The sequence below is a fragment of the Onychostoma macrolepis genome, chromosome 04 (genome assembly GCF_012432095.1).
Source record: "Onychostoma macrolepis isolate SWU-2019 chromosome 04, ASM1243209v1, whole genome shotgun sequence".
NCBI lineage: Eukaryota > Metazoa > Chordata > Actinopteri > Cypriniformes > Cyprinidae > Onychostoma > Onychostoma macrolepis.
The window spans coordinates 28,715,431-28,729,903 of NC_081158.1; the positions used below are offsets into that span (position 1 = coordinate 28,715,431).

General features: G+C 34.8%; 1 protein-coding gene across 1 annotated transcript in view; it reads right to left on the reverse strand.

The window, feature by feature from the left end:
* tmtc1 (transmembrane O-mannosyltransferase targeting cadherins 1) overlaps positions 1-12,244 on the reverse strand; it is a 39,179-nt gene extending 26,935 nt beyond the window's left edge. The window contains exons 1-3 of the mRNA XM_058773466.1: positions 11,769-12,244; positions 6,733-6,910; positions 1,344-1,417 (exon numbers count right to left, since the gene is read on the reverse strand). Coding sequence (XP_058629449.1) covers positions 1,344-1,417; positions 6,733-6,910; positions 11,769-12,070 — 554 coding nt within the window. The 5' untranslated portion in view covers positions 12,071-12,244. The remainder of the gene's footprint in view (positions 1-1,343; positions 1,418-6,732; positions 6,911-11,768) is intronic.
* Positions 12,245-14,473: the final 2,229 nt, after the last annotated feature.

A 14,473-nucleotide genomic window follows, 5' to 3' on the forward strand; every position in this document is an offset into this window, starting at 1 on the left:
AAAAATCCCAGAACCACACGGGGGGACCTAGTGAATGACCTGCAGAGAGCTGGGACCAAAGTAACAAAGGCCTCAAATCCTGCAGTGCCAGACGTGTCCCCCTGCTTAAGCCAGTACATGTCCGGCCCGTCTGAAGTTTGCTAGAGAGCATTTGGATGATCCAGAAGAGGATTGGGAGAATGTCATATGGTCAGATGAAACCAAAATAGAACTTTTGGTAAAAACTCAACTTGTCGTGTTTGGAGGAGAAAGAATGCTGAGTTGCATCCAAAGAACACCATACCTACTGTGAAGCATGGGGTGGAAACATCATGCTTTGGGGCTGTTTTTCTGCAAAGGGACCAGGACGACTGATCCGTGTAAACGAAAGAATGAATGGGGCCATGTATCGTGAGATTTTGAGTGAAAACCTCCTTCCATCAGCAAGGGCATTGAAGATGAAACGTGGCTGGGTCTTTCAGCATGACAATGATCCCAAACACACCGCCTGGCAACGAAGGAGTGGCTTCGTAAGAAGCATTTCAAGGTCCTGGAGTGGCCTAGCCAGTCTCCAGATCTCAACCCCATCGAAAATCTTTGAGGGAGTTGAAAGTCCGTGTTGCCCAGCGACAGCCCCAAAACATTACTGCTCTAGAGGAGATCTGCATGGAGGAATGGGCCAAAATACCAGCAACAGTGTGTGAAAACCTCGTGAAGACTTACAGAAAACGTTTGACCTCTGTCATTGCCAACAAAGGGTATATAACAAAGTATTGAGATGAAATTTTGTTATTGACCAAATACTTATTTTCCACCATAATTTGCAAATAAATTCTTTAAAAATCCTACAATGTGATTTTCTGGATTTTTTTTCTCATTTTGTCTCTCATAGTTGAGGTATACCTATGATGAAAATTACAGGCCTCTCTCATCTTTTTAAGTGGGAGAACTTGCACAATTGGTGGCTGACTAAATACTTTTTTGCCCCACTGTACAAATCATAATCATCTAAATAATGTCAATAAATGAATCAAATCATGACCAGATTTCACGATGCAACGCAACTCAGCTAAATTTGATTTAGTTCAATTTAGTAAAGAATCGCAATTATGAAATCTGAAATTTCTGCATTGTCCGGATTGATATAATATTACACAAATGTTAATGGAGTGACAATTTACACAAATATTAATAAAATCATACATAAGGTTTCACATTCAAAGATCAATGCACTGTATTTTAGATAAAAATACATAAATTGTTTTTATAATTACAATCAATTATTAAATTTTGTAATCAATGCATACAATTTTCATTGTCAGATGTGGTTTCTTACACCCTAATGAAAAATACTCTGCTGTTACCTAATATAGGAGAGAAAGGCCAGGAGGAACAACACACTGGCTAACACATCTGCTCTCCCGACAATCCCAGACACCTGTAACACACAATTATGACACATTTATAATCCATAACTGTTAAAATGACCAGTCACTGTATAGTAACTGGTTATCACCATTTTATGTTTTCCTTTTTACTTGACAAATATAGCATAAAATAGTCTTGGAAAAATTTTAATGTCACAGTCATTGAGCCTCTCTCCCAAACCGTTTTGAGTGCTGACGCCCATTCCTGATGTAATCCTGCATTCTAATTATATTCACTTTCATTGTGGCATAAAGGGTGTGAGGAAAAGGTGGATACGTGAATGCGTGTGTGTGTTTGCAATGAAGGAGAGCCACTGCACATTTAATGATTGCTTCTTTGTAAGACAAATGGAGGAGAGCGAAGTCAAATGAGGGGAGAGAAAGAGCGGGAAGGAGAAAACGAAAACGTGAGGGCAAGAGGGAGAGAGATTTATTTCTCTGGCGCTGTCGGCTCCGTCCTTTTATCTTCCCATCCCCCTAAAAACGTACATCATCCATAAAGTCCTCCTATCCTCTCCAATCTGTTTTCTTGCACTTTTTCCTGCTTTTTTTTGCCAGAGGCACAAATGCTAAAATGATCCCACTGTTGACACACTCCACATCTGGAGGGTTTCTGAAACCCATCCCCCAGACGCAGAATTCCATGGAATTATACACACACACACTTCCAGAAGACACACCCCGGAGCAACACACCATACATGCACTGCTGGTGAGGGACACAGTGTGTGTGTGTTTTTCACTGCTCTGAGACATCATCTTAAATGTAAACATATAAAGCCCAGCGGCCCTTAATGCAGCTCAGCGTCTGTGTGGTATTACAGTCCGGCTGCAGTGTTTATGGGCTGAATACAGATGTAAATGTTGGGCCAGTGGACCTATCAGCAAATCTAGCGCCAGACTTTCACAGTTGCTGTAATAAAGCACTGTTGCAGACATAAAATCACCTACTAAAAGCGTGTATAAATGCTGCCTCCGGGTCATGTCGGAATAATAGTATTTATGAGATAAGCGCACATGAACGCCACCCTAATGTCGTAATGCATCTAGCAACTAGGGAATACTGCAGTTATCATTTAGATCTTTTATTATTCATTAATAAAATATTTGATAAGAAAGTGTGTAATTTCTTGCACCACTAAAATTAACACTACAAAATATAATTTATTGTATGCTAGTAAATTATTAATATTATGTTTTAATTTATTTATATAAAATTATTAATATTACGTTTTAATTTTATAAATTATATACACATAAATATATATACATATATATATATATATATACATACATACTCACACACACACACATTTTTAAATAAACATTTTTATTTATATTGCAATTTTGTATGTGTATCTATATCTATCTATCTATAAATACACACACATACAGTATGTATGCATACACACATTTTATAGACAATACAGATTATTAAAAAGATTTTTACTGATTTTTCTATAGAAATTTTTTGCTTTTCTAAAACCATCAAATATTTACATTTTATTTAATTGTTTAATTTTATTTAATTAAAATAATTGTATTTAATAAACATATAATTATATAATATTAATAATTGAATAATAAAACAAGCTCATTAATATTTCTAATTTATCCTAATAAAATGATTTATATGTGAACTTTGACTTTTTGCACATGTATAATCACATAATTACAAATGTCTGTGATTGTAACTAGTCCAAATCACACACACACACACACACAAAACCTGACCATGCACAATGCTATTACCCACACAGTTGTGTAGAGTTTGAATGACCCTGTACTTATCCATCATTCCATTAAACTTTTACATTATTTGTCACTTGTCCTCCTACACATTTCCAACTGTTTCAAACAACAGGCAATTACCAGCACTAATAAACTCGTATCCTGCCTCCTATAATGGAGTATTTCACCCTAGACAGTTGCAGAGAGTATACACACTATACAATAAAAGATCATGTTCCTAATCTATTGTGTTTTAAGACGTTCGGTCCATAAAGTAAATCCATCGATCTCTGAGGCCCTTTCAAAGGTGTTACTACTTCTTTCCCCATGCTCAGACTGGCGATTAAATACACACACGCACACCACACATCTACGGGTTGATTGTATATCAAGCTGGTGATCTGAAACGCTGCACTTCTCAGAAAGACCCACAGCTATACCTCATTTCAGCCAATTACCTAATTCAACAGGAATTCCTCAAGAACAGCTGCAGTTGGGCCCTGCCCTGCCAACAGAGGGTCCGCGCACACACACACACACACACAGCATCCAACTGCTACGAAACCAAATCTACAAACTGTTTTTCCACTCACACCGTAAATGTAAAACCTAAGAGGAACAGATAGTGTAGAGAAACGTACACAAACACACTTTATCGCACACGCACAGCTGAAAGCCGAGCAGGCGTTGGACACGAGCCGAAGTTTCTGTGCGATTTAAAAAAAAAAAAAATCAGACAAAGGTGTACGAGTGTGCAAGAAAAGTTAAGATCAGGAAAATATGACTCATTATATGCTGAAATTGCACGAATGGGAGAACAGAATTAGAAAAAAAAAACCGTTTTTTCAATTACAAGACAGTGTGAGGACATGGGCAGTGGCCAGCGGCGGGTGGCTGTGAAGGAGGAAGTGGGACAGATGGTCAGCAGGTTGCAGGCAGGCCTCAGTACAGTCTCCAGGGAGAGACAGAATGCCAGTGAACGGAGGCCTTTCATCCTCCATCAGGAGCCTGCTGATGCCTGTCAAGTGATGCTCCTCTCGACTAACAACTAGCCAAAGGCCCTGCTGTGAGGACAAACCTTTGGTTGCAAGCTGAGCGATGCACATCTCTAACATGCGCCGAGGGAGCTGATGTAACCTGATAACCTTATCGGATATCATTTACTATATTGACATCAAATAACCGCTATTCTGTTTCATGAGGCACCATTGAGCATGTGTTCAAGGGTGAGGCAAATTTGAGGCAAAAAACTTTTGTTTTTTAATGTGATGGATAGTGGAGAGTGAAAGCAAGAGATGAAGCATCACTAACAGTCAGATGTTTGGTGTTTTGATGTTTTTGAAGGAAGTCTCTTAAGGCTGCATTTATTTGATCAAAAATGTAGAAAAAAAAACATTTAAATAAACCTTCCTTTAAATTGTAATAATATTTCACAATGTTTTTAATCTTTTGTAATCTAGTCTTCATTGTCACATGATACTTTATTCTAATATGCTGATATTTTAAAATAGAAAACTATTTTAAATTGTAATATTTCACAAATCACCATTTTTACTCCATCTAAAATTGTACAAATTCAATAAAATTATATATTATTGACCCCACCACAAAAGATTAATTATACATATAAACTGTTTATATGTATACATACATACATACCATATATACACACACACACATATATATATATATATACACACACACACACACACACACACACACACATATATACACACACACACACACATATATACATACATACATACATATACATATATGTATATACACACACACACACACACACAACTATATATAATTAATATATTCTCTTAAATATATTAAGCGATTAATTAATTATTGTTATTAATAAACATAAATGGGAAAATAACTTGGGGTATTATTCTTTTGCAGTTTATAATAATTTATTTTCAGTATTTATTTAATGGCAACATAAAATGTATCTAATTAAAACTTGAAAAATGAATTTGTAATTAACATACATACAGAACATTTATGATTTAATTTAATTTATAACATTATAACATTAATTTATAACATTAAAGATTATTTTGTTCAGCATACACTTTTAAGGGAACATCACATCCAGAGGTTTAAATTGTGATGAAACTTGTTTGAAAACTTGATTTATGTACCATTAGAAAATGAAGCAAATCTGTTAACTGCATTCTCTGATACATAATGCCATGGTGCCCATTCTGTTAATGTTAGTTTGAATACAGCTTGTGACATTTTGCAGTCCCATTATTCCCTCTTCGTCCATCATATCTAAATTCTCATCTCTTGCTGTCCCTACCCTGAAAGTGGCAATAAATAAAAGAAAAAGAAAACTATGATCATTCCACACAAACAGAGAGTTGATTAAAGCACCTCCTCTTTGTCTTTCTTTTATTTATCCAGAGACTAATTATATTTCTGCTTGATCAATCAAAACTCTGAGGACAGCACCTCCTCCAGCGGCTCTGTGTGTGTGTGTGTGTGTGTGTGTGTGTGTGTGTGAATGAGAGTCTCATTAATGCTGGTGGGATGCGGCTGTTGATGTATGGTGTTTACACAGAGCTGATGATTGGAGTCTGGCGCGGTGGCATGGACTCACTCCAAACAACCCAGCAAACGCTCTACTGTTAACAAACTCTGCAGCTCTGAAAGAGACCGCCTGCCGCTGTAAAACTCAAACACATCTCTATAAAGCCCAAAGAAGCACCCTCAACTTTCACAAAACATTAAACATAGAATTCCTGAATATTAAAATAACTACTTAAACATTAATACATTAATGTTTAATATATATTATATCATTTATTATTATTTATTTAATATATGAAATAAATAATAATATGTAAAGTATACACACACATATGGTTTATATATTTCATGTTATATGCATATTAAATATTATTTATAGCATTTATATCAATAGATAGATATGCAAGAAATAATATTTAGATTTTTAACTGAATTTTTATGTTTATGTTCTTCAAAATAAAATATTTTTCTTTCAGCTAAAATATATATATTGTTCAGAAAATGCATTAAAATCATTTTGACCACAAATGAAAATTCTGTGTATTATCATATAAATTGCATATAATATAATAATGTAATCTATAATATAAAAATATTATACACATAGATAGATATTTTTATTTGATTGTTTTAAATGTTAAGTTTTCTTTTTCTTCACAAATGTTTTCACATTTCACATCAAAATATATGTTAATAAATATATGTAACTATTTATATAATTGATGTATAATTTCCATATATAATATAATGTAATGTAATATAATATAATATTTATACATTAAAAATATTATGGAAATATCAAATATTATTTATAGCTTTTATATTGATCAAAATATTTTTTTCTTCACAATAAATGCTTTAAAATAATTTTGCCCAAATATGAAAAATCTCTCATAATTTATCAATTAACTGGTTAACATGTTATTTAAAAAAATTACTGTTATTTTTTTATTAGCATTGCGCAGCCCTTGCCAAACAACAACATACACAGACTCAGAATAGATTACAGTTGAAATAAGTAGAAATGCAGCATGTTTTGCATGTTCACTCACAGCTTCAGTGTGAATGGGGTGAACAGAGAAAAGCAGTGCGGTGAGGAAAGAGAAGTTGCTGTCTTCAAACACACACTGTTCGCAGGTGTGCATGAGCAGCGCCGTCACCATGCAGTGCAGAAATACGTTCACCAGGTGGAAGTAGAATGGAGTCATGCCGCCCAGCAAAATGTTTAACCTGCAGGAGAGTGAAAAAGAGAGAAACAGTCACATTAAAAAGATAACCAGGTACAACACCATGAAGTGACAAGCAGCAAAGTTGCAGTTTCGTGGTAAGAAGTCGATTTTAGGTCTGTCTCAGCATGCAAAACAAAAAGACCTGACTGTGGAGAAACCTCTGATGTTCAGTAAACACTTTTACTTGACCTTGCAATGTGGCAGCACAGGAAGCCCTTAAAGAAAACGAGAGCGAGAGACCGAAAGAGATGAGAGAAGGGAACAATTAGCCCAAAGCAATGCAACATTAATGAGGTTCCATGGTCACCTTGACTTGCAGGAGAGATTGCATTAAAATTTAGCAAGAGCACCAGAGGCAGAACATGGCATGGATTATGATGAACATGAACTCATTTCACAATACATTGAGATATAATATCACCTCAAACTAAAATACCATCATCAGGTTTTTAATGATTGTAGGGGGATTATATAAATATATAAGATAATTTTCTATCTATTGTATTTGATCATATTTATATATAAAATAATATTTGTATTTTAATGGATATTATTTTTTATTTTGTTTTTTTATCAATGTATATTTATATATGCAAGAAATAATTGTATTGTTTACATTTTTTAAGATTTCTTTTTTCTAGTTTTCATATATTTAGATGAACTATCTTTTAATTAAGTTTTTCTTCACATCAAAAGTATTATATTCTGAAATTGAATTCAAATAATTTCACCCCAATGAAAATTTGCTCATTATTTATTCTCCTTCATGACACTCCAACCCCTTATGCTGTTACTTTCTTTCTTTTTTCTTTCTTGTTTATTCCTCTAAACCTAAGCATAAACTACATTGATATTGATGGCACTTGCTACCATCCAATTACCATCAAAATATAATCTTTACTCTAATTAAAGACGATTTTGGAGGGACTTTTGAGTGTCTCTCTATTAGGATTGTGAAAAGCACAAGACTTTGTCAGGATAAATGCCAGATCACAGTACTTTCAGACCTACTCGGACAGCGTACTTTGTTATGCAAGCTTAAAAAGCTGTCCATGAAGGTTCTACATGAGTCACTGAATACACCTGCCACTTAATATTTAGCTCTGAGCTTGACGTTCAGCGCTCAGGGTCGAGAACAAGCTGGAGAATGAGAGGAGAGCGAAAAGGGTGACAGTTTATGAAATGATGGAGGGAAAACGATAATGACTGTGAAACAGTTTGTACATCTGCAGGCAATAACAAGCCTGTGTTTGTTTAACCGCCGCTGATTAATGTGACATTGAGGCGGGATTGTGTGCATTACAGTCTCTACAGGAGAACGAGAAAATGTCTTCAGGCCTCATCAAAGCTGAAAATAAAAATCTAGCTATCTATACTGAGTGTGCAGTCTTTAGTTTTCATCAGACAGCATCATTAGGCCGTTCTGCAATCACAGAGCCATGCAAAGCTCTTGGTCACCGCTAACATCACATAATTGCAATGCTCTCAGTGAGCAGAAAAGCAAGTCCAATTGATTTGAGGAAACTATATGAAAGGAATGGTTCACCTCAAAGTGGAAATTCTGTCATTATTTACTCACACATTTACTACAACATAGAGTACAAATAACGGGCTGTGAAGCTCAAACAACTCCCAAAAAGCATCACAAATCTATCATAAATGTGGTCCATACAATTGTAGCATTCCAGGTGTAATAAAGGCATATGATAATAGGGTTTTTCTGCTGGCTCAGTCAAGCCAGTACCTGCAGTTTTTACCCTTTTGCCTTTTACCCTTTTCTATTTTTATAGAATATTTTATATATATATATATATATATATATATATATATATATATTTATTTATTAGGTTTTTAAAACATTTGTCTATAGTTTATTTTAAATTATTATTAATAATACTTCCAATATCTATTGGTAATACCATAATATGTGTGTGTGTATTTTTTACTTCACAAAAATGTTCCAGATCGATAGTTTCAGCGTGCAGGATCTAAAAATAGATGTAAAGGTCAACAAATGTAACAATTTCAAGTGATTGTTCCCCATCCTTTATGGTTTAGCCGTTGATAGCACTGTGAGAGGAAAACACTAAACTTAAATGTAAATTACTGATAGTGTTTACATCTGGATGAGCTATTTTTATTCTAGATTTTTTATTTTAAATTTTTGTCTGCCTTTTTAAAGTTTAGCAGCCATGGTAACTATAAACTCTTGCTCTGTACCAATTCCCCAAAACCATCTACTTGCGTGTTCCAGGGAAGAAATAACAGCATATGGGTTTGGAGCGACATGATGGTGAGTAAATAATGACAGAATTTTCAATTTTTTGTGAACTAATCCTTTAAATTTGGAGGCAGCCATAGCGTTGTGTTAAAGGCTCTGCTCTAAGCTCAAACTATCTGTGCACGCCCGAGAAAGACAGCTGAAGTTTTTCAAGAGTCTGTGTCAAGTCGGCATCAAAGAGCAGATAAAAGACATGAGGATCAAGCTGAGATACAAGAGTGACTCTGCCTGCAAGCTCACAGCTCTCTCGATCTCACACACACACACACGCCTGTGGGCTCAAGGGTATTCGTTTTATCTCTTTACTCACACACACACACACACACACACGGGAATGAGCAGTACACATTCACTCTCTCATGACATGCACGGCACAACTGATACGCTTCAAGACTGACGAACAGCAAAACCTCTCCTGTAAGTATTAAACTTTGGCACGTAATGGCTGTCAGGGTGACATTTTCCCAGGCCATATAATAATGTAAGCCAAAAATAATATTTTATGTTGTTTAAATATAATTTTTTTTATTTATATAGCATCTTTAAATAATTAAACATCTTTTAAAATTATTTTTTTCTTCTTCTAAGTAACTTGCAAAGCCAACATTTTCACTGCCACTGCCACCAAAGAACAAAGTTCTTTCAAATTATTTTTTAGCAATGTATTTTTATATTTGCCATAAATAATATTTATGTTGTTTAAAGGTATATTTTTATTACATTTTTAAAACTTTTAAATTATAGTAATTATTCTATTTTTATTTTCCCTATTTATACTTCCCAAGCCAACATGTTCACTGTCACAAAAGAATTATTTCATTTAAAAAAAACAAATTTTTTAGAACGCTTATATACACATACATATATATATTTCAGAAAAATATGTTGTTTATATATTAAATATATTTATTTATAGTATAAATTAGATGAATATAAATAGACATGTAAATACATGATTTTCAAAATACATACTGTATGTGTATTTATATATACATAAATATACACAGAACACACACATACATTTTTTGCAAACAAAACATATACATACATACATATAAACTTGATAAAATAATATAGTATTATATAATATAATACAGTATATAATAACTCACAATTCAACAAATTGTTCAACAAACTAACAATTCTTTCTTCAAAAAAGGGGAAAATCTAGCCTTTTCAATTGCATATAACTCATGTATTATAAATACCCAAAGGTCTTTGAGTGCTGAAACAAGACTGTGCGAAAATTATTACATTATTACAAAGATTTCTATGCACTAAAGACCTAGGCAGTGATTTATAGAGAGCAGGAAGTGCCTGGCTGCTCCAAAAATAAAGGAGATAAAATATGAGGCGCAGAGTAGGCTGTTAATTGCCTTGCCATAAATACACTACGCCTCCTTTCAGACTATAAGGAACAAAGTCCTCCTCCGTTGTCTTAGTGTTAGCGCTGCTGTGCTGTGGATGTTGCAGAGCTGTCAGATTCCCGCGCCATATGGACTATGACGTCATCCACGCGAAAGGAACGCCCAGCGTTCGGAATCCGGAGTCAAACAACACACGAGCTTCTCTCGGACTGTCCGTCTGTAACTCCTACACATGTGTGACAGTCCGTTTCGTTTCACCTCTTTACCGTTTACAAGCACTTTTTTTTTTGTAATGACTTAGTTTGGGAGAAAAGCAACAGCTCTCTATATAAACTGCGCAACAAGTGTTTACTAACATTGTGTGTGCAAACAACTGCGTGATCCCAAAGAGTGGACGTGAACGCGGAGCTGTCGCATTTAAATATCTTTAAACGAGCGTTCACGCACAACATGTTTCTGTGTTCCGATTTTATTTATTTTTTCACACGCGTCAGACAGACGTCGCGTCACGAGCGTTGCGTTTTTAGGGCGGTGGGTCAAGTTCGGTTTAAATGCTTTGCGCTTCGTCATGGAGTATCTAAATACAATAATTAACTAAAAAATAATTTACCAGAAGATTTGCATGTTAAGTACAATTACTCAACACATGATAAATAATGTTAAATACACGATAACCCCTACGCACTGACGCACGGATATTAAACGCATGCATCTTTTTTAAAGTTAAATTAAGTTTTATCGCTAGTGGAAAACCATAAACATGCTCAGCTGGTTAGAAAGTGATATAAATACAAAATGTGTATATGTATAATGGTTTGCAGCTTTCTAACCAGCTGAGCATGTTGTTATATATATATATATATATATATTATAGGAATAATAACTGAAAAATGTTTTACTTTCATTTAATTTAAAAATGCTTTAAAATTTACAACGTTAATCACTTACTGAGCCTCGTTAATATACGTGCCAAATATGGTATTGTGACATGTTTTATGACATTTATAGCGATCATCTTTCAAAGAATTAAACTGCTCTGGTCACGTGACTCCAGCCATGTAAAACGTTCTCATGAAAGTTACGATAATTCACAACTTTGCGTAAAACATCTCTTTTCAGACCTTTCAAACTCACAAGTAAACATCGGAAAACTGAAATGTGCGCTTAAAAGCAACTTCAGGTCGCATCTTCGCAGGAGCTGATGGACTTACTTGAAAGTGAGGATGCAGAGAGGACGGTAGGATTTGTGGCTGGTGTTATCAACCATCCGTTTGCCCCAAAAGTCATTGGTGAAGATGCTCCGGAGGCTGGAGCCCGGTCTGACATCTGGATTGTTGGTGATGGCCCATATATCATCATGCACAAACTCCCCCCAGAGAGAGTTACTGTAGCAGAGCGCGCACACCGCCACCAGCGCGGCGTACCGGACTCTCACCGCCGGCCTCGGTAGCGCCGACAGCCGTCGCTGCACCGGGATAGGAGCTGCTTTGGTCCCTCGGCTGTTCGCTGTCATGTCGGTCCCCGTCTCGCATGCTGCTCGTGAGAGTCAAAAAGAGGAGAGTCGTCCCGTTCCATAGCCCGTGTGCTGCACCGAAGCCCGGACAGCGGATCAGCTCTGAATGCGTAATATTATCGAGTGTGAATGTGTATAAGGTGTTGAAATCTATGTAACCCGCCTACCGGCGCATGCGCAGAAGAGAGAGAGAGAGAGAGAGAGAAAGCGAGAATGAGAAACCGAGAGACTAATGTAAATGAGAGAGAGAGAGATGCAAATTAGAAAGAATGAGCATGTAAGGAAAAGAAAAGAAAAACAGATGGAAAAAGAGAGAAATGGAAGCAAAAGAGAAATAGAGAATAAAATATGGAAAAATATTAGTTTATTATAATTTCCCCATTTAAGCCCACTTTGTTTTTACATTTACCTCATTTTTACATTATTTACTTTTAAACATTCATTAATTTTTCATTTTTGTGTGTGGTTATATGAAAGCTTGTTTCCGCTACAGGATAAAAAAAATTTAAAAAGACTTTTTCTTACAATACTGTCTCAATGAATCTCAAAATTTGTCAAATTGTTTTTTTTCTTACAATTCTGAGGAAAAAGTCAGAATTGCAAGATATAAACTTAATATTGTGTGGGGAAAAACTGAATTGTGAGATTAAAAAGGTCACAATTACCTTTTTAATTTTTTTATTCTGTAGCGGAAACAAGCTTTCATATGGTAATCACACAACAAATATGAAAAGTTGTTACTCTTTTTTATTAAAATATTTATTGTGCATTCCATGGCAGGGGGAAAAAAACAATTGCGAGATGTAAACTCAGAATTGTGAAGAAAAAAAAATTTGAATTCTGAGTTCATATCTCACAATTCTGATTTTTTTCACTGTGAGATTAAAAGTCACAATCACTTTCTTTTCTTTTTTTTTAAATTCCGTGACAGAAACAAGTTTCCGTAGATTATAGCGGAGAATAAAACCTGCAAAAGATGTTTTATAGCCATGTAATTTACTAAAATAAGTTTACTTTAAGCAAAGGAATATTAGTTGGTACTAAATGTTCAGATAATGTGCTTTGATATTAATGGGTGTAATATGAAGAACCAGTTGCTATTTCTTATGGTTATAGCAGTGTATTTTGGCAGAAACTATGGCTACCAAGGTGAAATTTTGGAGGAGAGAATGAGAACAAAAGAGAGAAAGATAAATGCAAATTATGGAGCGAATGAGAGAGAGAAAGAGAGCGAGCGCAGGCAGGAAATCAATAAAGAGCTGTTGGATAATTTCACACAATGATTGCACTGCCTTGACCGTGACCTGTGCTTCCACGCAGAACCAGTCATAAGCAAACTGCCCTGGGTTTGGACTTGCTAATGGAACAGGAAGTCAGGGATAATGAATCATGATGATAAACACACTTTTAAAGATTCAATGACGGGTGAACATCTGGCTAAACATGATTTTATGCAAGAAATGTTAAAATTACCCTCCTGGGGGGCCGTTTAAATACATCTGGTGGCTTCCTACAGTCAAACTGCTCTTGCAACCAGATCGAACAGCGAAACTGACTGCTGATGCTTTTTTGCATTTTGAAATAATTTTCATGACAATTAAGCACATTTAAACACCCTCCACCAACTGTCAATACCAGAAGCAACAAAGAAAAAATAATAAATTATATTATTTAAACATTGCATAAATGTAAAAGTGCATAATTTGTAACCATAAATCATGATAATATCTGAAGTACTGAATATAAAATATTTATATTTTATTAATATATAAAATAAATATTTATATATTTTAAAAATTTAAATAATTTGTAGCAAATATAAAATGACATTATTTATATGTAACTAAAGAACCACATAAAATATGAAAAATACAAAACTTGCACTTATATATATATATATATATATATATATATATATATATATATATATATATATATATATATATATATATATATATATATATATATATATACACACACACACACACAGTGGAGTACGAAAAGTATTCAGACCCCTTAAATTGTTCACTCTTTGTTATGTTGCAGCCATTTGCTAAAATCATTTAAGTTCATTTTTTCCTCAATGTACACACAGCACCCCATATTGACAGAAAAAACACAGAATTGGTGACATTTTTGCAGATTTATTAAAAAGGAAAAACTGAAATATCACATGGTCCTAAGTATTCAGACCCTTTGCTCAGTATTTAGTAGAAGCACCCTTTTGATCTAATACAGCCATGAGTCTTTTTGGGAAAGATGCAACAAGTTTTTCACACCTGGATTTGGGGATCCTCTGCCATTCCTCCTTGCAGATCCTCTCCAGTTCTGTCAGGTTGGATGGTAAACGTTGGTGGACAGCCATTTTAGGTCTCTCCAGAGATGCTCAATTGGGTTTAAGTC